The sequence below is a fragment of the Pezoporus occidentalis genome, unplaced genomic scaffold (genome assembly GCF_034315485.1).
Source record: "Pezoporus occidentalis ecotype Australia unplaced genomic scaffold, CSIRO_AGI_Poc_V1 ctg86, whole genome shotgun sequence".
Classification (NCBI taxonomy): Eukaryota; Metazoa; Chordata; class Aves; order Psittaciformes; family Psittacidae; genus Pezoporus; species Pezoporus occidentalis.
The window spans coordinates 2770965-2794728 of NW_026916220.1; the positions used below are offsets into that span (position 1 = coordinate 2770965).

Genomic DNA, 23764 nt, shown 5'->3' on the forward strand with positions numbered 1-23764 from the left:
GCTGACCCAGCGGCTGATACCCACAAACAAGAGCTAGGTTCCGGCTGGGCCCGCAGCCTGTATCCCGCTTCTGCGGGGTCGGGCAGAGCAGCCGTGGCTTCGCCGTAGCTCCCAAGCGGGCGAGGCCGAGGCCTACCGTGAGGCGTTAAGCCAGGCCGCGCCGTTGTAACGGGCGAGGTGCTAGAGCAGCTGCCGTCGCCTCCAGCCACCCGCACCCCTTCGGGTAAGGGAGGGGGAAACCCCGACCTTCCGGGGACCGAGCCTGGGCCGCGGACGACTTCCCGGCCAGGGCGACGAGAGAAGCCCCGAGAACAGTAAAACCAAACCCCGGGAGCAATATGCGCCAACAGCATCCCCCACTGGGCATGCCGCTCCCCAACGGACCGGATGTCCGGCTCCCCCGTGCCCCGATTGGACGAGGCCCCAGCGAAGGGGCAGGGCTGCCTCACCGTGGCCGAGGCGGCGGGCTTTGTTGCCTGCCGGCGCCCTCTGCTGGAGACGGGCTGTTCCTGCCCCCAGCATGGAAGCGGGCAGCGTGGCGGCCCCTGCCACAGCCCCAGTCCTGGGCGAGGAGGGAGAGGGCTGCGCGGGTCTGTGGGAGCTGCCGGTGGAGCGCTGCGAGCGGCGGCCGGAGTGCGGACGCTGCAGGTGACACGGGGAGAAGGGCCGCGGGACTGCCGGGCCCGACAGCTCTCGCTCCGCCCCGGTGTGCAGGAGGCTGCGCTGAGGGCCCGGGGCGGTGCGTCGTGACGGTGGCGGGGCGGGGGGCGAACGGGGCTTGTTACTTAGCAACGGGCCAGGCAGGGGCAGGCATCTTGGCTGTGAAGAAGTGGTCCTTCTAGGCTAAGGTAGAGGCTCGAGTTTAGCCTGCATCTCGCTTGCCTGTGTGTGAGGCAGGCTGTGCCGGTCAGTGTCGTGCATATGTCGACGTATACACACACATCGGGATATGCGTCCGTACTTGGGCTGCGGAGTTGGCCGTTGGTCAGAGCTTCGGGCCCTCTTCTCAGGAAGCCGCCGTCCCTGCGGCTGAGCGGGGAAACCGCTTCGGCCGGGCTCTGCCGCAAAGGTGTTGGGCAGCAGGAGAGTGGGGAGGGCTTGTGGGGGGCTTACAGCGGCCAGCAGTGAGCTCCTTTGAAGGGTGTGGGTTTTTTTATCTTGTTTTGGGTTTTGTGCTTTTGTTTTTTAAAGTCTGTGCTTGTCACCAGGCTTGTGGATTTGACTCCGGGCCTCCCTTTTCCAAGTACACCCTGCCTCTGTCACTCCTGCGCAAGGTGGAAAATGTGACCTCGCGTCTGTGGGAGTGAGGTGGGGACAGGAGGGTGCGGTGATAGCGACTTCTGATCATACAGGGATATCTTGTAACCTTATTATATGCTCTATCCTAAATGATAAAACCTAATTGTATGCCAATGTTCAAGGCCAGGCTGGGCTCTGAGCAACCTGGTTTAGTGGAAGGTATCCTTATCCATGGCAGGGCCTGGAACTAGGTGATCTTTAAGGCTCCTTCCAACCCAAACTGTTCTGTAATTCTATATGTCTGCATATCTGTGTGCTTTTAATGGAGTGAGTTGGGAGTAAGTCGGTTGTTCCTGAACTGAAAAGCTTGTACAAAACCACCAAACATAATTTTCCAGTATCTATATTGGTTTTATCCATTTCTGTTGATTGTTAAGTAGAAGGCATGTAATTTTACTAACAGTGTAGTTGTAGTCTCCATAAAGGGTCAGAGTTCAGGAGCTTATATATGGCGAGGTCATCAAAAACCACATGTATCGTGGAAGTCATAACGTCTGTGAATGTTACCTCTTAAAAACAAATAGTTGTGGGCAATAGTTGATGCTCAAAGATGAAAACCATGCAGATGCATGACACCTCTCTTTCACTGCTCTTTTTTTCTCCAGTGAGTTTTAGCTCAGGGGACTTCTTGAGCCAGGTGTGGTTTTCTGTTTATTTACTATGCATCAGCAGATTTTTCTTTTTCCTTCTGGCAGTTTGGGCAGCCCCCCTTGAACCTATGTACAGTTTTCATATTTTGAACAAATGGCTGTCAAGGTGGCACCTCAGGCCTACAAACCGTGGGTAGGAAGCACTACCTTTTATTTTACTTTGGTGTCATGGTTTAAGCCCAGCTGGTAACTCAGCACCACACAGCTGCTTGCTCACTTCCCTCTTCCCCCTGCCACCAGTGGAATGGGAAGGAGAATCGAAAGAATCAACCCCACAGGTTGAGATAAGAACAGTTAATTAAAATGCAATATAGTGATAATAGTAAGAATACCAACAGTAATGATAATAATAGGAAGCAACAAAACAAGGAATGAAAGCTCAGAAAACAGCAGTGATACACAGTACAATTGCTCACCAACTGTCGACCGATACCAAGCCCCACCTGAGCAGTGATCAGTCCCTTCTGGGTTACTCCCTTCTGTTTATATACTAGGCATAATGGCCTGGGCTAGTTTGGGTCAGGAGTCCTGTCCGTGCTCCCTCCTGGCTTCCCCTTGTCACTTGGCAGAGCATAAGAGACTGAAAAGTCCGTGGTCAGGGTAAGTGCTGCTCAGCAGCAACTAAAACATCAATGTGTTATCATCATTGTTGTCAGACTAAAGCCAAAACACAGACCTGTACCAGCTACTAGGAGGAAAAATAACTGTTACAGCTGAAACCAGGACATTTGATTATGGCTTCCACCTTCCTCTTTTGCATATGGTATTCAAGTCAAGCAAGCCTCGGCTAGTGTGTTTCTTCTTACTCTCATAATGACCCTTCCTAATGCCGAGGCTGCTTACTTTCTTAGTAATCTTTTGGTAAGGAATTTTTTTAAAAGTCTTTTGGAAAACCCAAGTTGATTTTTGGCAGCTATAGCACCTTCACTCGCATGTTTGTTGAACCTTTCAGAGATCTTAAACAGTTTTGAAAAGCAGAGTTTCCTCTTGCAAAAGCCATGCCAGTTCTTCTTGTGTAATTGTATATTTTGTAAGTGTTCACTAACCATATTTTTAATTGTAGTTTCTGCTTACATTAACAGTTTTATTTGTTGCAGATTTTGATTTTTAAGAGTTGTTTCACGTTTGCCGTTTGTAGACCTGAACGACAACGTTCCTGAGCAAAACGAACTGCTGAATGAGAGTTAATCCACTGTTGTTCCTTATTCAGCTATTTAACCTTGAGTTCTTTTAAAATGCCCATAGGTTATTGCCAATTACTGTTGCTTGTTTTGTCAGTGTTTTTTGTAACCTTTGCTCTAGTTCCTTCAATTCTGGATAGATTCTCTGAGGAGTTACTTACAAAAATTATTTCCAGATTAGGAAATCTGGAAATTTTTTCTTTCATATTAAAACCCAGTGGAAAGTATTTACTCAGCTTCTCATCACCATGTAGTACCGAAACACCAGCTTCCTAAATGAATTACACTTGCTGTGAAGAGCACGGGTTCAGTGAGCATGGACATGGGAAGAAATGTAGGGACAGAGAAACCAAGGAGGATAAAAAAGCCACAGACCTGCTTGCTTTTTAATAAACAAGGAAAGTGGCTTTTTTTTTTTTTTTAACATTTTGAATTGTGCACTTGGTCTGTTTTTGTGGAGTATCCTCTCTAACCTCTTCCTCAGGATTATAACTAAATTATGTTTGTCATTAAGCACAGCATTCTGTGGCATGACTTGAAATAAAAATGAGTAGGTCAGTGGGACTTAGGGAACCTCATGGGCAGGAATATTATGAAACTTGACTATTACCCTGAACATCATTGTGATGATGCTGGTTTGGGGCAGGTATCTTTAACTGAATCCTTTGGTTTTCTAAATTATAGAATAGGTTTTTGTGGTAAGGCACCTTAATGCATGTGCAATCAATGTTTATAGTGGTGATGGACTGAATTCAGTACAAAAGCATAGAAAAATGGGTTCTTTTTAGCATCATCTGGTGATTCCTCATGGGACCAACTTCAGGTTTTGTTGTTTTGTTTTGTTTCGTTTTTTTTTTAAATAAAGCAGGGCAGCTGAATTACAGCATTCTGACAAGTACTCAATCAGTCAAGATGTAAAACAGAAATATAGCAGCAAGGTAGATAAGTTTATTTTGGATAATGTGAATGACTTGAGTGTCCTGAAGGAACAGAATGTTTCTGAGTATTACATGTTTGAGACTTTCTTTTGCCTATGGTGGTCATGGAGAAAATGCTACCATTTGCAATAGCTTATGGTGAAGTTTTTGAATGAAACGATGTAATTAAAATTTTACATTTTAAAGGTTTGTGTGTGTGTATGTATGTGCGTGTGTGTGTATGGTTTAGTTTAAAGAAAAAGATTGTGGAAAATGATCCTAGTCACAGTTGGTGTTTGAGATGGCAAATGGCTGATGCAAATGAAGTATATGCAGTTGACTTTATGCTGTTTTATTCTTGAGGCTACAGTTTAATACATATTCTGCTTGTCTGCCAAAACCAAAAGGTCAGTGATGATAAACTTTGAGTCACCAATGGTCGTTTGATCACTTCTTAAGGTTTTTTCAGCTGACTTTAATGATGAACTTGCTTTCAGAAGTTAAAGCACCAAACCCAAACATTTAAATTGGAGAGTAAGATCAATACAGTTTCCAAGTTGCTGTTAGCATGGAAAATAAAATAGGCAGGCCTCACAACTAAAGCCGTGTAGGACAACAATTTGATTTTGTAGTGTGGCACTCTGAAAGCAATGTAGTATTTTTAAATTGTGTCCTTGTGTGAGTGAGATTTCACTGTTTTCTGGATACTTGGTGTGCTGTTAGGGTTAAAGCTTTTTGGTACCACAAAAGCAATAAATGCACAATAGCTTGTAGCCACAGATCTTAACTGTGCGTGTGCAGAGTTTTACTGTAGTAGAATTTCTGAGGAGTGTTTAAGAAGGAATAACTTTAATCCTTTAATACAAATGCCTCCTTTGCCTGTATTTAAAATATTACTATACTTAATATATACTGTATTTAAAAGATACTATACTTAATCTGGGTACTGTCTGAGTGCTCTTGATAACACTGATAGGTTGATAGTGACATGGTGGCATAGTGCTGCTTCATATTTTGAGGAGAAACACAGTGTTTTTACATAAATAAGACCCATATTTGTTAATAATCCTGTTAAGTCATATAAAGGCTGATTCTGAGGAAGCAGTATAGTCTTTCTTCAACACAGTAAATATACGTAGTTGCTTTATAGCATATTGATATGGTATTTAATTGTAAATGCAAATTTTAAAGTTTAACTATCAAAGAAAGTGAAATAAACATCTGGGGGGGATGTTTTGGGAGGCAGAGACGCTGTCAGAAGCCTTACTAAAGTTTAGGTAAACAACATCCACCACTCTCCCCTCATCCACTAAGCTAGTCAGGTCACTGTAGAAGGCCATCAAGTTGGTCAAGCATGGTTTTCCTTTTGTAGATCCATATCGCTATTCCAAATCACCTTCTTATCCTTCATGTGTTTGGAAATGGTTTTCGTGAGGATTTTATCAACTACCTTACCAGGGATTGAGGTGAAGTTGGCTGACCTGCAGTTTCCTGGATCTTGCCCTTCAGACAGAAGTAACATTTGCTTTCTTTTAGTCTTCAGCAACCTCTCTCACTATCCAAAGATAATAAAAATTGGCCTCCCAAAGGCATCAGCCAGCAGATACCAAGATGGGTATAGCTGTCCATGAGGACCAAGGCCAGTATAGGCTTAAAAGCCTTCCCCATTAGATTGTTCTGCAGGTACCTCCTTCTTCACATGCCTATCCTCACTTCACCTCTGTTTTTTTTTGGTTGCTATATCCTTTCTGTTTCCGTCACTGTGAGGCTTGCCTATACAATTTACTCGTTTGTTGAGGAATCACTACCTTCCCTATAATTTCTACTTTAAAACTCTCCCTAACAATACTTTAGCCAGCCTGTTTCCAAAGTTGGTTTTACCCCATTTGGGAAATGCATCCCATTTCTTTCAAGTAGCTTTTCAAGTCTCTGAGGGTCAACTCAGAGAGGATCCCATGGCTGTAAAAACCAAAACCTGCAGCTGACACCAGCTGTACAACCAGCTGTTAACCTACATCAGATCCTTCTGAGACCCTTGCCCTCACCAACAGGATTGAGAATATGACCTGTTTCCCAGAGGGCCACCCCCAGAGCTCTGTAGTCACACTTGATACTTCTCAGGTAGCCCCAACAGTCATTAGTGCCTACATGGAAGAGCAGCAGAGAGTACTAGTCAGAGGGCTAGATGTGCCTTGGTAGCTTTTCCACAATAACCCAAATATGAAACCCCAACATGCAGCAAACTTCTCTGAAAGACATCATGGAGATCTTCATCCCCTGCAGCAGGGAGTCTTTTACCGCTATCACTTCCTGCTTTCTTCTACTGGTCCTGAATGTGTCATGCCAAGCCATCAGAGATGCTGCATGAGTCAAGTGGGACAGCACTTCCAGCTTCTTATCAGGTATGAAGACAGTGAACATACTGTGTAACTGCAAGTCATTGGTGGGGCAGGATCCTTCCTCCTGTTGTGAGTGCTCACCACCTTCCAGCCTTCATTATAATAGGAGTTTTGACTGATCAGCTTCATTGGCACAGGTTGTTTGTGCCCCTCTGCTGCAGCTTGAATGTTCGGGGTCTCAGAAGAGATCCAGCTGATATCTTAATGCTTTTTGATGCTGTACAGGGTGACCTCCTCCCGCAGCTCTTTCACAGTGTAGCACAGCTAGTGGACAACTGCACGCCTCCTGCAGGCCATAAGACTAAACGCCTCAGTGATAAACCCGGAACACTCCCTGCAGCCTGGGACTTGCAGAGGTGTCCTCCTTCTAAAGCTCCATGTGGGTCTTGGAGTCTAATAGCAAAGGGATGGTTGCTTCAGTGGTGGCTAAGAAGTGGACCCTGTGGCCACCGTTACTGAGAGCAATGTTGTAATTCAACGTAGATTAATTATCATGGAATATCTTAAGTTGGAAGGGACCCATGAGGATCACTTAGTCCAACTCCCTGCTCCTTTCAGGACTACCTAAAACTAAACTATATGGCCAAGAGCATCTTCCAGACACTCCTTGAACTATGACAGGCTTGATGCCGTGACCACTTCCCTAGGGAGCCTGTTCCAGGAACCAACCCACCTCTCAGTGAAGAAGCTTTTTCTGATATCCAATCTGAACTTCCCCTGCTGCAGCTCACTCCATTTCCTGTCACCAGAGAGAGGAGATCAGCTCCCCAGCCCCGCTCCCCTTCCCCTCCCCCCGCCCCGCCATGGGCCCCGTGAGGAAGTTGCAGACTGCCATGAAGTCACCTCTCAGCCTTCTATTCTCCAAGCTGAGCAAATAAATTGGCTGTTCTGCTGCGTGAATTTTCTGCTGGACAGGCTTTTACCAGCTTTCTACCTGCTGTGGGTGTATCTTGGGAGATACAGAAGATAATAATGTAACCACTGATAATGAGGTTATACTAGTACTGTCATTGCTGGCCGTTTGACCCAAAGCTGTCAGAAAGAAGTAGTGAACAGAAGAGAGGAGTTGGTCTTGGTGAAGTAATAGGATGGTAATGAGACATTGGCAAATTGGAGATCTGCCAGAAGAGCACAAGTAGCTGGTAAAAAAAAATAGTTCTGAGATGGTGTGAAAGCTTCTAAAAAGAACTGGAAAGTTCTTAGGTGCAGTCAAGGTTGCGTTGGAAGATGCCACATATTGTAGTTTACATGACAATATCTCAAGACTCTCTGCACCATCAGCATTTGCAATTTGCTGGTTGGTAGTATTCAGTATTTTGCAGATATGTCTAACAGAGCATGTGTGAAGAGTGATTATGTTGAAGAAATCACATCTTAGGTCTGCCACTGGATCTGTGTGGAAAGGCTTTGTCGGTGACACAGCCACAAAGCCAGTTTGAGGCTGGGGAAGAAGGGAGTGCCTAGCAGGGAAACACTGGGGAGAGGAATTACTTTTTTAGAAGAGTTGTATTCAGCTGTTGCTGTTAATAGCAAAGTGGCTAAATTGTTCTGTGTTGTACTATAGCTAAAGGAATCAGAAATGATATCTCTTAATGGATTTTTGCCCGTGGAACTGAATTTTATGTCTTATAACTTTTAAAATTTATTTCTTTTCCAAAAACTTGGTTCATTTGCAATTCTGTCATACCCTTGTGTTGGCACAGTGATGGCATGCATATGTTTTTCAGAAGCAGGGGCAGAATTCCCTGAACTGGTGAATTGATGAAACTTCTGTAAGCTCGTTTCAACACAGGTGAGCCTGATAAAATAGTTACAGGCCTTTTCACCTGTAAATTTTATTTCTTTTAAAAAATAAATGGAAGTATTGACAAAGATGTCTCATCTCCTTATTGTGAATGTAAAATAAGTGTTATTCCTGATATTTAGTGATTTTTATATAAATGATTTCAAGTATGTATGTAATTTAATACAGAAGGGTAGAGATCTAAATGTATTTCAGTCCATAAACATAGGAATACAGGCAGCTGAGAAAGTAAGAGAGACCTTGGTGTTAATCAGATGTCTGACCATGCTGTGAGTCAACTCTTGAGTAGCATGAAGAAGAGCTCTGTTGTGATGACTGTGTTCATTTTAATACTTTTGCCTTAACTGCCAGCTTGGATATATTCACATAGAAGGATATATTCACTGAAGCAGTGCTGTTAGAAACTTAGAAGGTGAGTTAAGTTCTTAAGACAGGAGGTGCTATCAGTCTGTGTGCTCCCAGACTTGGAGTTAATTGTACTTCACTGGCAAGCAAAAATCCAGCTGCAAGGCCACAGAAACATTACTGTTGTTTTACATTTAAACACGTGAAATTATATACTTAATAGTAAAACAAATATAGAATTTACCTACTGCAGATGAAAGATGTAACTTGTTTGAAGTTAATGAACTAAGATGTATGTTACCTGCACTACATTTTATGAAGGGAAGCTAAAGGTAAGTGAAAAAATTATCGTGTTAGTTTTCAAGTTCATTGCCTCTTATTATATTAGCACACTCTCATTAATGTTGCTCTAAATGATTGTAGTCTACACACTAAAATCTGTGGTTTCTATTGCTTAGAATTATAGATACCAAGCTAAACACTTGTCAGTGGGTTTCAGTTTATTTTTGCTCTTCCTTTAGTGGTTGCCGTATCTGGAGAAGTTTCTCATGCTGTTTGGCCTTTATTGACAGTAATGAGTGGTACTGGAACTGTTGATGTATTAAAACTGTTAGTGGCTTGAATGTTACTTTTTTTCTGCTGGGCTAATTTTCAAAGGCATTTGTTCATTTTCTGTTATATTATGATCAGATTAATGGGTAGTGACCTTTTTAGGCCATTTATTTTGTGCTTGGTTGACCTGGTTAGCATCTATTTTGATCTGCTGGCATTAAAATTAAAAAAAAAAAAAGGGTGTTTGTATGTATATGTCAGGCTGGCTACTTAACTGTGGACAGCTATGGGCTAATAGGAGCATGACCAGAGAGAAGAGAGGTAATCTTTTTAATTAAAGCAGCTCTAGTACCTTTGATCTGCTTGTTTTCTGTAATCACACGAAGTGCAACTTTGCACTGGGGGTAGTAGTGTATTGTAAGACAAGGTAAAGATATTTTGTCATTGTTCAAGCCTTCCCAATTTAATCATAAGGAATACTAAAAATACCAATGTGGTTCCTTTAGAAGAATTGCTGTTGATTTTTATAAACAAAACACAGAGCAAAAAACTAAAAAAGAAAAAAGAAAAAGATAGAAAATTTTATATTTCATGCTGTGCAAAAGTAGGTGACAACTGAAGAGTATTGTCTGTATACCCAAAGAAGCACAGCCAATTCCATGATTTTTCTTATAATTTCTGAAGCTTGCATCTGGGATTAGCATAAGTGAATTTCACCTGTAATGTGGTGCTATGGAACAGAACAGTATTTATGTTTGAGGAAAGACAGCCCTGACATATCCCAGAGTTATTTTTTACATAAAAGTACTGTAGAGTTTGCCTGAACATCCTGTGACTGACATGTTCTTATGTCATTCAGATTCTTCTTTAGTTACCCCATCTTCTCTCCCTGCCTTCTTTTGTTTTCCACACAGCCTACTTTAATTTTTATAAAACCAAGCTTTCCTGTCACTTTACACCACTCTTGTCCACTTCCTGTCAGATGCACCACTCAAACCTCTTTCCCTTACAGAATCTGTGTGCTCAGAATTTCTTTGTGGTTATTTTTTTTTTTAAATAATTTCTGTAAAAAAGAATCATCAGAGTAAGCTGACTTCTTCCATCCCTAGTTTTCTAGCTGCCTTTCATTTGTGATCTTTTTTGGTTTTGTGGTTCTTTTTTTTGTGTGTTTTTTGTGTTTTTTTTTTTTTTTTTTGTCTTCCATTTAAGTTGTGGAAGTTGATTGTTGGAGTCTTCTCTCCTCCTTTTAGTGACTGTATTTCATTCCACCATCTGATCTCCCATCCAGATTTATCCCTTGCAATGCACGTGTGTCACTTTCTTATATAAGTCAAATCTGTCTTCTGAGCACTGGATTCAGTTTTCTCTTGGCTGTTTTATAGCTTTATGAAGATCATACTTTTGCTCTGCAAACTCTGCTGAAATGTTTTTTTTGTCAGTCTCTAATGCTTTCTTCTGCTTGGAACAAATAACCCCACATCAAGCTCCTGGATATATCAGCCTAGTAGTTAGTTGCCTGTGTCATTACTGGAAGCATAACTCTCCTTTGGCTTCTAGGGCATAGTCCTCAGCTATTTTTTTTTTTTTTTTTGGTTCATTTTTCTACACACCATTTCTGAGTTACATCAATGATGCCTATCATTTTTGGTAAGAGTTTTGTTTTAAATTCTTGTCTCAGTTCCTAGAGCTATTAAACTTCTATGTCCGATATTAAGACCTACAAACTGTCTGTTAACAGGTGTTTCTTGTTTAATCTCAAATTTATCTTCTTTTCAATGTCCAAACTGTATCAACTTAGTTGTGTAAAGGAGAATACATCCTTGCTGTGCTTAATTTTTGTCTTGCTGGGCACTGTGTAAAGAAAACATGCAAAATGAGTCCTGGAGGCCTCATCCTATGGCTCTTCTGGCTCAACAGTAGTAGATGATACATGGTTTATGTTACAAAGTTAACTGGAATTTTTCTTACCTAATGAGTATCTAAATAGATACGGTGGCTGATCTTTGTACATGGTTTTCTTAATTGTTTCTATATTAACAAGTTTTCTGAGTTGTTCTTGTTTTGTTTTGTTTGTTTTTCCCCCTTTTAAGCGTTCAATCAACTGTTCTCCAAAAAGCTAGAGATCTTAAATAAAATTGAGAGTGCATGCTCCTTAGGTTTTGGAAGGAACACCTTAAAATGCATGTGAGTGTGTTTTTGTTTTTTTTTTGTTTGTTTGGTTTTTTTTTTGATTAATTGATAATATCTGCTTATACAGCCTCACAGTGTTTATTACAAATTATTTTCATTTTCTTATGGTACCATACAGTGGGCATTTTCCCTATATTTTTGTTTAGTACCAGCACTTCTATTTATTTCAAAAGTCCAGTTAAATGAAATTGAAAATAGGTGAATCATGCACTAGGAAGTCAATAAATGGAGGAAATTAGAAGGAATGTAAAATGTTCAGGAATTATGTATTTTGGTGCTCACATCAGATAGCGAAAAGAAAATGTTCCTTACTTTAAATAGTACCTACATTTTGTGGGTTTATTAAGGAAGCCAATTTGGAGAAATCCATTGCCAGAAAAGTTAATCAGAGATAAGGTCAGACTGTTATGAGGAGACAGTGACTGTATCTAGTTTTGTTAATGCTAGTTTATATTCTTAATGGCTAGAAAACACTAAACCAAGAGAGTTGTATTTTGTAAAGAAGGATGCTCAAAAAGGGTGATTTGCAGGTTCCTATGGTTTGCTACGTGTGTGAGACAACAATAGTGTTTCATTCCAGTTTTATAATGTATGGAACTTGTTTTTCCTGTAGCTCTGAATACAGTATTACACTTATGGGAATAATTCCTTTAATTTTTCCTCAGTGCCTATTTAGATTTGATTTAGAAACTTGATAATTTCTCTCTTTTCATCAAATGGAGTTGTGAGCCTGTAAAATCATCAGGGGTTAAATGTATTTTGATATTTTTAATAGAAGGGCTTGGTAATTGTACCCTATAATAAGGATTTTCTTAAATTCCCTATCAAAATATCAAAGAGATGAGCAGTTAAATCCAGATGTACTGTTTCTCTTGGAGACCTACATCTAATTCTCCATGAACATCGAAGTTCTTTAAAAAAACCCTAATGTATGGAAAAGCAGGCAGCTAATGCAGTGCATTGTTGATTTTAAATGCCTTTTAGAATGTATCATCTCTAAGTAGATTAAAAACATTAAAAAATTCCACAAGTGTGTATAGCCCTTTCATGACTTATGAAACTGAAGCAGATATTCTAATGGATATGTTTGTTTTAAACTCAGATATTTTCAAAGGGATCCAAACACCTAAATATCTTAGAGCTTCAGTCTCTAAAACTATCTGATAATGTCTTTGACATTTGTAACAGTACAGTGGATATAATCTGTCAAACCCTATTAAGTTAGTTATCCTTTAATATTTGGTTGTGAGCCATTGCTTTCCTTTTGTATTCTGTTAATGTCTGCAAATACAGATTATGTACCTGTTTGGAGAAGGGTCAGGGAAGAAATTTAATAAAAACACTATCAGAGAACTAATGGAGTAATGTAAAAACAAGTGGGAGTAGGGGCAGAAAGAACAGCAGCCTACCTCCTTTGCCAGACTGGTTAATTGATCTAATAGTATCTAACCATGGTGACAGGCTCTGGAATAGTAGTGGATGCATTTGTCTGAGTGGATAAGAATACTAGGAGGCATTTGACAATGTTGCAGTGTATCCTGATAATCAAGCTGAGAAGATAAAGACTAAATGAGTGGGGCTTACAAAATGAACAAAGAGCTGGCTGGATTGATGAGCCCAAATGATTGACTTGAGTGAGTCTCTTGAGAGAGCATTTTAGGAGGAATTTCCATTCAGGTTTATGCTGTGTGCAAAGCTGATGGACATGTTCCTAGTGACCAGGTTGGTATGGTGGAAGGCATGTATGGCAAGCTGGCAGGTGGCACCAATGTGGAGGGAACAGTTGCTGTACTGCAGGATAGAGCTGCCATTCAGAGACACAAGGACAGATTGTCATGAGGAATATCACAAAATTCAGCAAATGTAAAGCCCTGCACTCAGGACGCAGAAGAAGCCCTGGCAAGATTATAAGCCTGTGTACTGACTGGCGAGGGAGCCACTCTACAGCAAAGAACTAGGGCACTGAAGTGGGCCAGGGGCTGAGCGGGGACTGGTCGCGAGCCCTGGAGCAGAAGAGGTCCAGTCTACCCTGGCTGTTTCAAAGTCTGTTCTAGCTGTTCAATCCTAGCTGTGTTTTGACTTAAATGCAGACAGATTACTCTCTGTGAGAGTGGTTAAATGCTACAGTTGGTTGTCTGGTGAGACTGTGGAGTCAGTCTTGGAAGTGCTCAGACCAGGTTGCTCAAAGCTTTTGAAATTATTCCTGTGAAGCTGGCCTAGATGACCTCCAGAAGTCTTTCCCAATCTCAGTTATTTCCTGAGTATGTTTTTAGCTTTGTACTGTTGTGCTCTGGGTGGTCTCTCTGTACAACAGGTGTCTAGCATTCCTTTTTAATATGGAAGTATTATTGTGAGATATTTTTTCCTAAGAAATGCTGCCTGCAGAGCATCTTGAGTGGTTGTTAGGTTACAAATCAGTATGATTCTGGGGTTTGATGTGGTGACTGCTATACTGAGTATTTAAAAGCACTTGTGCTTAATTGATTGTATACTTTAGCAGCATCATCTTACAGTATCCCCAAAAAGCTTTAGAATAACTTCATGAACTTGATGCCTGGTTAAATAAATAAAATATTCGTATGAAGTAAAAATCAACACGCCTTAATAAAATAATAACTGTTTAATAACAGGTATACTATTTAAAAATACGTTATTTCTTTGTATTAAACCATGAAACTGGTTGACCTATTTTAGTAAGATTGATGCTAGATCAAAATCAAAGTGTGTTCCTCAGAAGTGGCTGCTATTCAGAAAAGGGACGCTAGAGTGTAGTGTAGCGCTTGCAGTACTCTTCAGCTAAGCGGTGTCAGGAAGTCTGAACAGAAGATTGCTTGCATACAGCCTTTTTTCATATGGTGTTATATGTGAAGTTATACTGAAGTTCCCTGAATGCATAAACACAACTCCATTCTTCTACCATCTAGAGCGGAAGTGAGTAGTAAACTAAATTCCTTTAATTGAAAAGTCTATTAAATATTCAGCCATTTTCCTAACATTGGTTATTCGGCATATGAAGCTCTGTTAACTGTATTTTTTGCTTACAATTAGCTGAACATAAATAGCAGAGAATAGTAGATTCTTCTTTTAACAGGACTATGTACTTTTTTAACAGAAGTTTTGTCAGGTAGAAAGCATCCATTTTCATGTTAATGCTTAATATAGATTAGAATGGGCTTTGTATTATGTATTCATCTGTTTTACCAAAATATAGCAATACCTTAATTTCATTGCATATTTATTCCTTTTTTTCTTTCTTTTTTTTTAATTTATTTTTTTATTTGTGAAAGGAAGAAAGTTTAAATTCTTAGCTCTAAATTACAGGATGTGTGGCATTGTTGCATTGATTGAGAGATACAAAAACCTAGCTCTCCTTTTAATTTCTGAGAGATGTGTGGGTACTGAGCTTGCTTTCGTTAAAAATCAGTGGCTGAATTTTGTTCTGACTTCATTTGATGCAGAACTGAGCTTTTAATTTAAGTCCCCTTTCTCATCTGCTTGTTTCAAAGTAGCATTCAGGCTTGTTTTGCTGTTAGCAAATAAACTGTACATGCCAATAGGCTCTGTCTTTAAAATACTATATTAAATAAGGTAAAGTTGCATAGGTAGACCTAAATTTCAGATATTAAAAGAACTGTTTGCTTTTGTGTAGATAGAAAAGTCAGCTTTGTTGATACTTGGTCTGGTTTTGGAACAAGAGAATGCTGTGGGTGTAACTTTAACGTCAAAGCACAACTGAAAAACATCATAAATGTTTAACATGGAAAGTTAGTGTTATAAGTCTTTATTCTTGCAAAGATTCTTGCAAGGTTACCCTTAATGACAGGTTGTAGTTATCCTTTTCAATCAAGAAATCAACAACAAAACAACAGTGGAGGAAGATAGGTAATTTAACTTGAGATTTAACTTGAGACTGCATTTACACAGGTTCAGTTGAACTAGTGAATGCAGCTGAAATCTACTTTTCCTAGCTCCAGCTAGCAGAGTCTTTATCCCTAGGCTTCTCAAGCTGCTTTTCCACTGAGTCACTACAAAATTCACTATGGACTTTTATCTGCATGGGGTGCAAAAGAGCCTGTGTTCTGTCAAGCCAAGGTACCAGCCTGAGAAGGAGAGGGGGAGAAGGGCTAGTTAGCTGCAGTGTCTGAGAGCCCTCTGCGGGGAGGCTCTTTGAGCAGGTATGCAGGGGCTAGCAAGGCTAAGGGACCTGAGGCTAAAGAGAGGACCATTGCAGGTCAGAAGAGGTCATCTGCTGTACAGAAGTCCAGGTTCCATGTGTAATATATTTTTGGTCCTGTTCTGGATTATATTGAAAGCTTGGTGCCAGCAGAGAATCAGGACTGAGCTCTGTGTGTGGTGGCTTTTATTGCTTTGGAAGGACCCTAAAGTTCTGAAAACAGGCTTAGTAGGAGGCAGAAGCAAAGTGCCCTAAGGCTGTGCTAATGCACCCTAAATTATCTGTTATGTATTTTCTTGTGTGTGGGGATAGAGAGGTTACTAGTGCACTGGACTGATTTGACTTGCAAATACATATAAAAATGTAATAAGATTCGTGAGTAATGTGTACATACACAGTTAAGACTTACATAATTTGTTGATAACCTAAACAGATGATGGAATACTGCTAAAAAATGGTTAACTGGTGGTGAGCATATTAAAGCTTGCTAAAATGCCATTCCACAATATTAAATAAAACATAACATTGAATGCAATTTTTTATTTCGAAGCTAGCTGAAATTGGAGTGGCTGAGGAGCAGGTGCAGTGGTGGTGGGTGGCTGGGTGCTGCCTGGTGGGGACCCCCAGTGCCTGCAAGGAGCAGCCCTGCTCCCATTTTGCCTTTAAGGCCCTTGCTAACATGCCAGGTACCTTCTAATGATCGTTTTTGCTTCTGTAGACTGTTAGAATGTGTTGGTCTCTGCCCTGTTCCAGTCCATGCTTTAAGATAGTTTTCAGCTTTTTATTTTCCGTTCTAGTCAAGAAAATAAGATAATGGAAGCATTTGAGGCCAGGCTAGGACAGACCTTCCTAATACGTTATATTGTTGAAGGTACATAAACAACAACTCTAATTCTGGTCAAGTAACTGCTCACATCTTTTCTCCTACTTCATGTATAATCCTTTAGAAATGAGAATAGGTCAGATTGTATAGCTGGGGTTCATATAACTGCCTACACAAAGTTCAGATTCTGTGTCTCTTCAGTTAAAATTGAGGGAGAGACATAAATTAAGGAAGGGCTAGAAACTGAAACTTTTAGAGAGTATCTTTGACAGGCTTTATTTTTATGATGGAAATTATTTGGTGCAGCATTTTCAGATATAGGCACTTCTTAACCATCTTTTAAACAAGCTGCATGTCAACTTACATTAAACCATAGCTGCACTGAACACTATCACAGGAAGCCAGTGGCACAGTTTATCATTCTGTAATTATTATTTCAAAGGCTAAGATAGTAACAAGCATTTGGACAAACACAGCTTTTCAGTTTGAAGCAAACATTCAAACATACATACTTTTGTAGCATTGAAAAAAATATATCTTCTGCCAATAATGTCCACAGACCTCATTAAGTTAGAAAGTATTAATTTTAATATGCTGTTTAAAAAATATACTTCTGGTTTTACTTCATGCTCTTAACTGGAGTGTTTTCTGCATATATTCAAATGGATGAAAAATCAAGATATTGAGTCCGTATTATTGGATTTCTTTTTTTTTTAATTTATTTTTCTTTCTTATATTGAGGGTGTGAGGGGAGGTGGGAGTCTTCTTTTGCCTGGAAAATTCTGAGTTTTTCCACAATACCTTTTTGTTAAAGATTTTTTCTGGTTAGTCTTTTCTTGTGACAGCCTCAAAACTTCTGAAACGTGGGGAATTATAAAGCTGGCAATGTAAAACTTCATTCTAACTTCTTAATCTTAATGTCTTGATGGCCTGCTTTTTAAATGCCATTACTACTTCACCTTTTTCAACAAATTTAAAGCTCTGCTAACTGTCTGGCATCAGGCTTGTCAGAGTGCCAGCTACTTTGCCAGACTGTAGAGCCAAGATGCATGAAAATGTCAACAATTTCAGGCTCATTAGTTTTTGGCTTTCCTGGCCTTTCTGTAGTGACTGCAGTGGTGCATAAGCTAAATGGTATTTTTTTTATTTACTTCTATTAGTTACAGTGGAAACCACAGCCAACTTTAATGTAAACAGTTGAAAGAGTGTTCTCCTATTGATTTGTTAATTTATTTGCAAGGAAAGCTGCTTGCCAAGGTCTGCTTCCATATAAGAAGTTAGGAAAGTATACAGTGTGGATATTTTATTCTTCTTTGTATCTTTTCTATAGCATTGAAAGGTATTTGTTGTTTTTAATATGTCCAGGTTAGCCTTGTAAAGCTTCCATGAATATTCCAGGCAAAAAAAAAATCTCCTTACCTGTTTGTCTTTTATTTGTTATGTAATTGGTAAGGCAAAATGGTTATTTGCCTTGGAAAACGGTCACATGAGAACACTGCACAACTCAGAGCCTGTAATAAAGGCAGCATGGACCTTCTCTACGTTTCTGAAATATATTATTTTTTGTCTATATACCTTCAATGTGACAATATAGGAAAGAAAACTCCTTGAGTATGTATACATTTAACATATAGCATTCATACAGATTCTGTACTAATTAATCTACTAATTTTGTTGGGTAACCTGTTACCATCTATTTAAAGTCAAAGTTTAAAGGAAATGTCAAAATTAAATTAAAATTCTTCCAATGCAATAGCCTGTTACTGTAGCATTAGAAACTTCTCTGTTAAAAGCCACCTCATCCTTAAGTGGTACTTCTCTAAATACAGCTATATCTTCAATAAATAATAATATCTCTTGTACTATTTTAGTGTTCAACACCACTGTGAAAAACATGGCAATGAATAGAAAGAAAGTTTGGAATGACACATAAACTCCCAAATACTTGAAAAGAAAGGTGTTTTTTTTTTTTCTTTACTAATTTTAGATATTTTTACAGAGATATGTTTTCTGGAGAAAAAAAAAAAGTAGGTTTTCTTATTTGCCTGATTTTTCGAGAAACACATGAGCTGATGTAGTTTTCAGAATGACAAGAATGCTGTCATCAGTGACATCTCTGAGCTTGTCATGAAATAAATGACTGCTTCCATCCCTTACCGCCGGAGAATCATGTTTTGTCCAGTTTTAGTCTTAAATCTAGGAAGAATGACATCTTGTAATCTCTGTAAATAAGGCTTTTCAAATGTTTTGCTGCAGTTGTTGAAATCCAGACCAGCTGAGCTTTGACTGAAAATCATTGCTGTTAGCTCTTTGGTGCTGTAAAAAAAATTAGTTGGTGATGAAAATCGCGTTTCCAGCGGCTGGGTCTCAACAATAAAAAACTCCGGGCTTAAAATCGGGACTGGCATAACAGCTTCTTTAAGACTTGCACTAAGGATAGATTTGATGCTTTTTGAGTTACATTTTGCTACTTTTTTCCAGGAAGAGCTTAAGACGTAGTTCCTGAAATGTTTTGGGTTATTCTGAAAGTAAATGTTAAAATAGGGCCACATGTAGTCTGTGCTTGTTCCAAACACTTATTTTGCTGAAGTTTATTTTCTCGGGTTTTTTAGAGATGTGTGGCTCAACCATTTGTTTTTATTGTTCAGTAACAGTAAACCATGCACTCATGCTTAATGTGCTGGGGAAGACTGCAAGACCTGAGAGCTTCTTGTGCATGGCCTCACAGCTGTATTCTTTTAGGTAGTGATTTGTGCCAGTAAACTGTACTCAGAACAAATGGGTCAGACCCAAGGTTTGTATTGTAGGGATCTAACAGTGATGAGCAATAGGTGCCTTGGGATCAGCGTAAATACAGGGTAACTCTTAAGTGATATTTTGTTTTTTCTGGGATTTTCTGAACCAAAAAGCGTGCCTTCATTCTTTACTAGTTCTTGAAAATTGATACTTTTTTTCCTGCTGTTTTTGTTCCCGTGATAATAAGATGTACAATGTAGCTATTAATGAAACAGATGCAAATGTGTTTCTTTTTGAACTTGGCTGATATTGCTTGATACCTTTTATCAATTAACAGCCTTATTCTTTATTTGGATTTTCTGAAGTCTGTTGCTCTGGGCAGTGGTACAGGATTGTTTCACATTTGCAGGAGAGCAGTAATTTTCAAATTGATGGAGAAGTCTTGATTACAGATGATGGAAAATATAATTGGGGTGTTGATCAGGAGGGTTGTAAGCCATATTGCTGAGAGTGAGAGTTGAGTGGAAAATGGAATGAAGGGCAAGGGATATATCTTCTCACCATAGCACACAGAAGCAGAACTGCTGAGAGCTGGTGCCAGGGGAATCTGAATGCTGGGAAACAGTGCTGTGATCTCTTAGCTGCTCAGTAGTAGTGCATGCCTTGTTGAGAGGCAGGGAGATGGATCTGTCTACTTGTTCTCCTTTCTGAACCTCTTTCTGTACCTCTTTAAAGGCAGTTTACAAAGTAGTTCATGCATGTTGATGAATAGCATAGAAATAAGATTTTCCTGTTGTGTGTGATCTTTTCTTTGGGCAGAATATCTTGTCTCTGTACCCCTTTTCAGAGGAAGTTAGCAGAATAATTAGTCTTGTGCTCTTTAAATGCCTCTAGGGCTGATAAAGTGGTTGAGGGGCTGGGGATGAGAAGGAGTATTTGTGTGATTTGTCCAGGAATGCAGGTTCACTAATCAGTAGATATCATCAGTTTTGGAAGTTAGGTTTTAATTAATATACATATATAATTAATCACCCTTTAAGTTATATATTTGAAATTGAAAATGCTCTAATAATTTTCATTATGATTTGTATTAGATAATTCTCCATTCAAATGTATCTTTATACTCTGGGAATAAAGATATATTCCATTAAATTCAGTGACTGCACCATTAAAAACAAAACAACAAAACAAACCAAAATCATAAAATCATACACCTGTTTTATTTATTTTTAACTTCTTGTGGGAAGTAAAACCTCAGCAATATGACTTTTTTTTTTTTCTTTTTTCTTACCAGGAAGCTGGTGCTATACAGGTTACTGAATGGAAAAGGAAGTGCTTTGTTGATTGTTCTTAATACCTATCCACATGTGTTTCTGATACTTGTTTTTAATTTATGTGGCTATTGACTCTTAATGAAGTTTGTAAGAATTTAATTTTAAATTTTTATGCCTTGTGGCCAGTGAGTTCCAAAGTCTTTTGGAAGAGACTAGAAGAAAGAATGGAAGCTGGAACACAATGCAGTCAGAATAATCTTCTATGCCTGATTTTTTCCTGGAAACATGATTCGACTAAGTCTTGGAAATTTTGTTCAAGTGAAGAATGTTCAAAATAAGCCTAAAAGAAACTAGTTCTGATGGCTCCTTGAGTTCCTCTGCATTTCGTGAGAGTTGTAGCACTTTTCGTGAAATATAGCTTTCCAAAACTTACTTTAAAGATAAATTAAAGAGTTGGTGGGCGTGTAATTAGAGAACTGGGGCTAAAAATAAACTGCCGAGCTTCTATCACATTTTCTTCCTGGAAAGTTTTTATTTCTGGATTTATTAGTGGGAGTCAGTCTTCTGTAGGCTAGTTGATTTCAGTGGTTCTGAGGATAGTAGTAGACATCTTCAAAGTACAGTAATGCAAGCATGAGAGTTAAAACAACAAAATACTATGACCATAAATTTCATAATTAAATCTGAAGTAAGGCAAAGATAATATTTTGTTTCTTTTCTGTGTTCCAGTGTAACTAAGCATGAGACTAAAGGACTTCTAGCACTACAATGGTGACAAATTACTTACATACCCATCTTGTTGTGCCTTAAAATTGCCCAGCAACATGGCTAACAAACTACCTGCTACTGAGAAAATAAGTCCAGCTTATAATAATTGAAGCAGTGGTAAGGGTTGAATTGGCTCATCCCCTCCAATTTTAAAATAAGAGGGAGAACTCCAAGTAATTCCTTCATTTATTGTTTCAGTATTATAGCTCACAGCTTTCCTCTCAGTAGTTTAAAAGACTGTGTGAGTTTGTTAACAAAACAGATCAGCAGAGCTTGTATATGTAAGGCAGCAGTGATGGTGTTCTAGTTTAAATCTGACTCATTAGGATCGGCGCATGGGTAAGTTTTCAGAAATCTCAAGTCTTCTGAGTAGACTTAGCTAGAGTGAACTTTAAGCCTGTCTTTAATGTACAGTTCAGCTGGTGACCATGGCAGTTTGGCTCTTCTTGCAGGATCTATGCTTATCAGCAGCATTACAGTGAATACGAAATCCTCTTCATGGCTGCACTGGCCCTGGGTTTGTAGTGGATGAGGTAACCCATTATTTCACTTCTGTTAAGTGCAAGAGAGAGTGGTTTTCAGTTAACAGGGCTGGCTTCTTATCTTCCTTGAAAGTTGTGGCAATGGCGTCAGATCACATTATGTGTAGCCATAAAGTGAGGGAAAGCTAATATGTAATATACTCAGCAAATTCTGTCTAGTATGGCAGTAAGGCCAGTCAATGACAGAAGACTGCCCCAAAGGAGCTGTAAGATTTTGCCCAGGGAAATGCACAAGTACATACAGACAAATTTCAGAGCTAAAATACAGAAAGTAAAAAATTACAGCTAGGTAATCTCAAGGCACTGCAACTGGCATTATACACATTCATTTTAAATTGTGCAGCATGACTGAGAATAGAAAAATGGCCATACTAGAGCATATCAAAAGTTCCACAGCAAAGGGTAAGCATACACTGATATTTCTCTGCCTTTAGCTCAGGGGACTTCACATGCTGGCTTTGGCTTTTGTCGTGGTTTAAAACCAGGCAGAGGGCTCGTTCACTCACTCCCCCCCTTCTTTCTCTCCCCCTACTCCTGGAGGGACAGAGAGGAGAATCAAAAGAATGCAACTCCCACGGGTTGAGATAAGAACAGTTTAGTAACTAAGGTATAACACAAATCACTACTGCTACCACCAATGATAACAATGATAAAGGAAATAACAAGCGAAGAGAATACATCACCTCACCACCAGCCAACCGATAACTCGCCCCCCCAGCCCAACCAAGCACTGACCCATATCTCCTCCAACCCTGCAGGCTCCCAGCCCTTCCGGGTAACTCCCAGTTACATCCTGGGCATGACGTGCTGTGGTATGGAATACCTCTTTGGCTAGCTTGGGTCAGGTGTCCTGTCTCTGCTTCCTCCCGGCTTCCCCTCCTCCCTGGCAGAGCATGAGGCTCACAAAGTCCTTGGCCAAACCAAAACATCCTTGTTATAAGCTCTGTTCCCAAGCTGAAAGTCAAAACACTGCACTGTACCAGCTACCAAGAAGGAGAAAAATGACTGCTACTGCTGAACCCAGGAGAGCTTTGTACCTTCAGCAATGGCCATTCCCTGTCTGATGGATTCTTATTTCACAAGTTTTCCCATTTTCCCTTGAAACCATATAAAGCTGTAAAGCTCTTTTATCCACAACACAGTCATCAGGGGGATCTGTGGGTCTTGACATGAGGAATTACTCCTTGTGTTTTATTTTTTGACCTGGGTTCTCCAACCTTTTTTGCACTCAAAGTGCAAACCAAAGGTTTGTTTAGTGGCATAGTAATGTTCACTTAATATCTGATCTGCATTTTTGAGAACTGCCAGACATTAAACTGCCATTTTCACAGAACTGCTTATCATAAGGTCTTACTCCTGAATGTCATGCCACATTAACCTCAGACTGGGGGGTTTTCTTGAGTCAGGATTGTTTCCTCCTAAGTGTATCACTTTATGTTTATCTGTGTTAATCCACTCATTCTTTTAAGGTCCTTCTGCAGCTGTAGTGCCCAAGGTGGAGGCTGCAAAATTTAATCTTAAAACCATTTTTAATTTGTGTTTGTCCTCTAACATAAAGCTAACAAAAATAAAATTTGTTCTTAATTTTTATAAAATATATGGGCTTATGCCTTTAAACTTCCAACACAGCTTTGTAAGTCTCCCGAATATTGTTTTAATGCATGTGTGTAATGTTCTTGCATTAGTATAAAACCTATATTAAACCATCAGTATAAACCAAGCGTATGCTAACTTTGTGGCTTTACTCCAGACTTCTTAGGTGGGTTTTGACCTTGAAACCCTGGGTGTTTTGACCTAAACAATAGAGGAATCTAATTTATTTGAAGCAGCCATTTCTCCTTGGGCAGGCATGTTTCTTTGAATATACAGTGTCTGGGGCCAGACATTGGCAATATGTATTGTAACATAAAAATGTTGCCACAAGTGCCAGTAGTTTAAAAACATCAGCTTCCTTTTTAATATTCCAAGCATTGTTTCCAGAACATCTGCTTGGCACACTTAACATCTTTATACCCTTCCCTAGAAACCTCTACAAATGCTGAGCATAAAATTGTGACATGCTTGTTCTTTGCTTACTCTGTGTTTAAATCCTCAAATTACCTGCCTTTAG

General features: G+C 39.6%; 1 protein-coding gene across 4 annotated transcripts in view; it reads left to right on the forward strand.

The window, feature by feature from the left end:
- The first annotated feature begins 379 nt into the window (after window positions 1-379).
- DTWD2 (DTW domain containing 2) overlaps window positions 380-23764 on the forward strand; it is a 90580-nt gene continuing 67195 nt past the window's right edge. For 3 of the 4 annotated variants that reach the window (XR_009961905.1, XM_062604447.1, XM_062604448.1), the window contains exon 1: window positions 380-648. Coding sequence is in view for 3 of the 4 variants with exons in the window: in XM_062604447.1 (XP_062460431.1) it covers window positions 521-648 (128 nt within the window). In the remaining variant the exon portion in view is untranslated. Of the gene's footprint in view, window positions 649-20616; window positions 21646-23764 lie in introns of those variants that run through there. The other variant, XM_062604446.1, reaches the window with a different exon arrangement.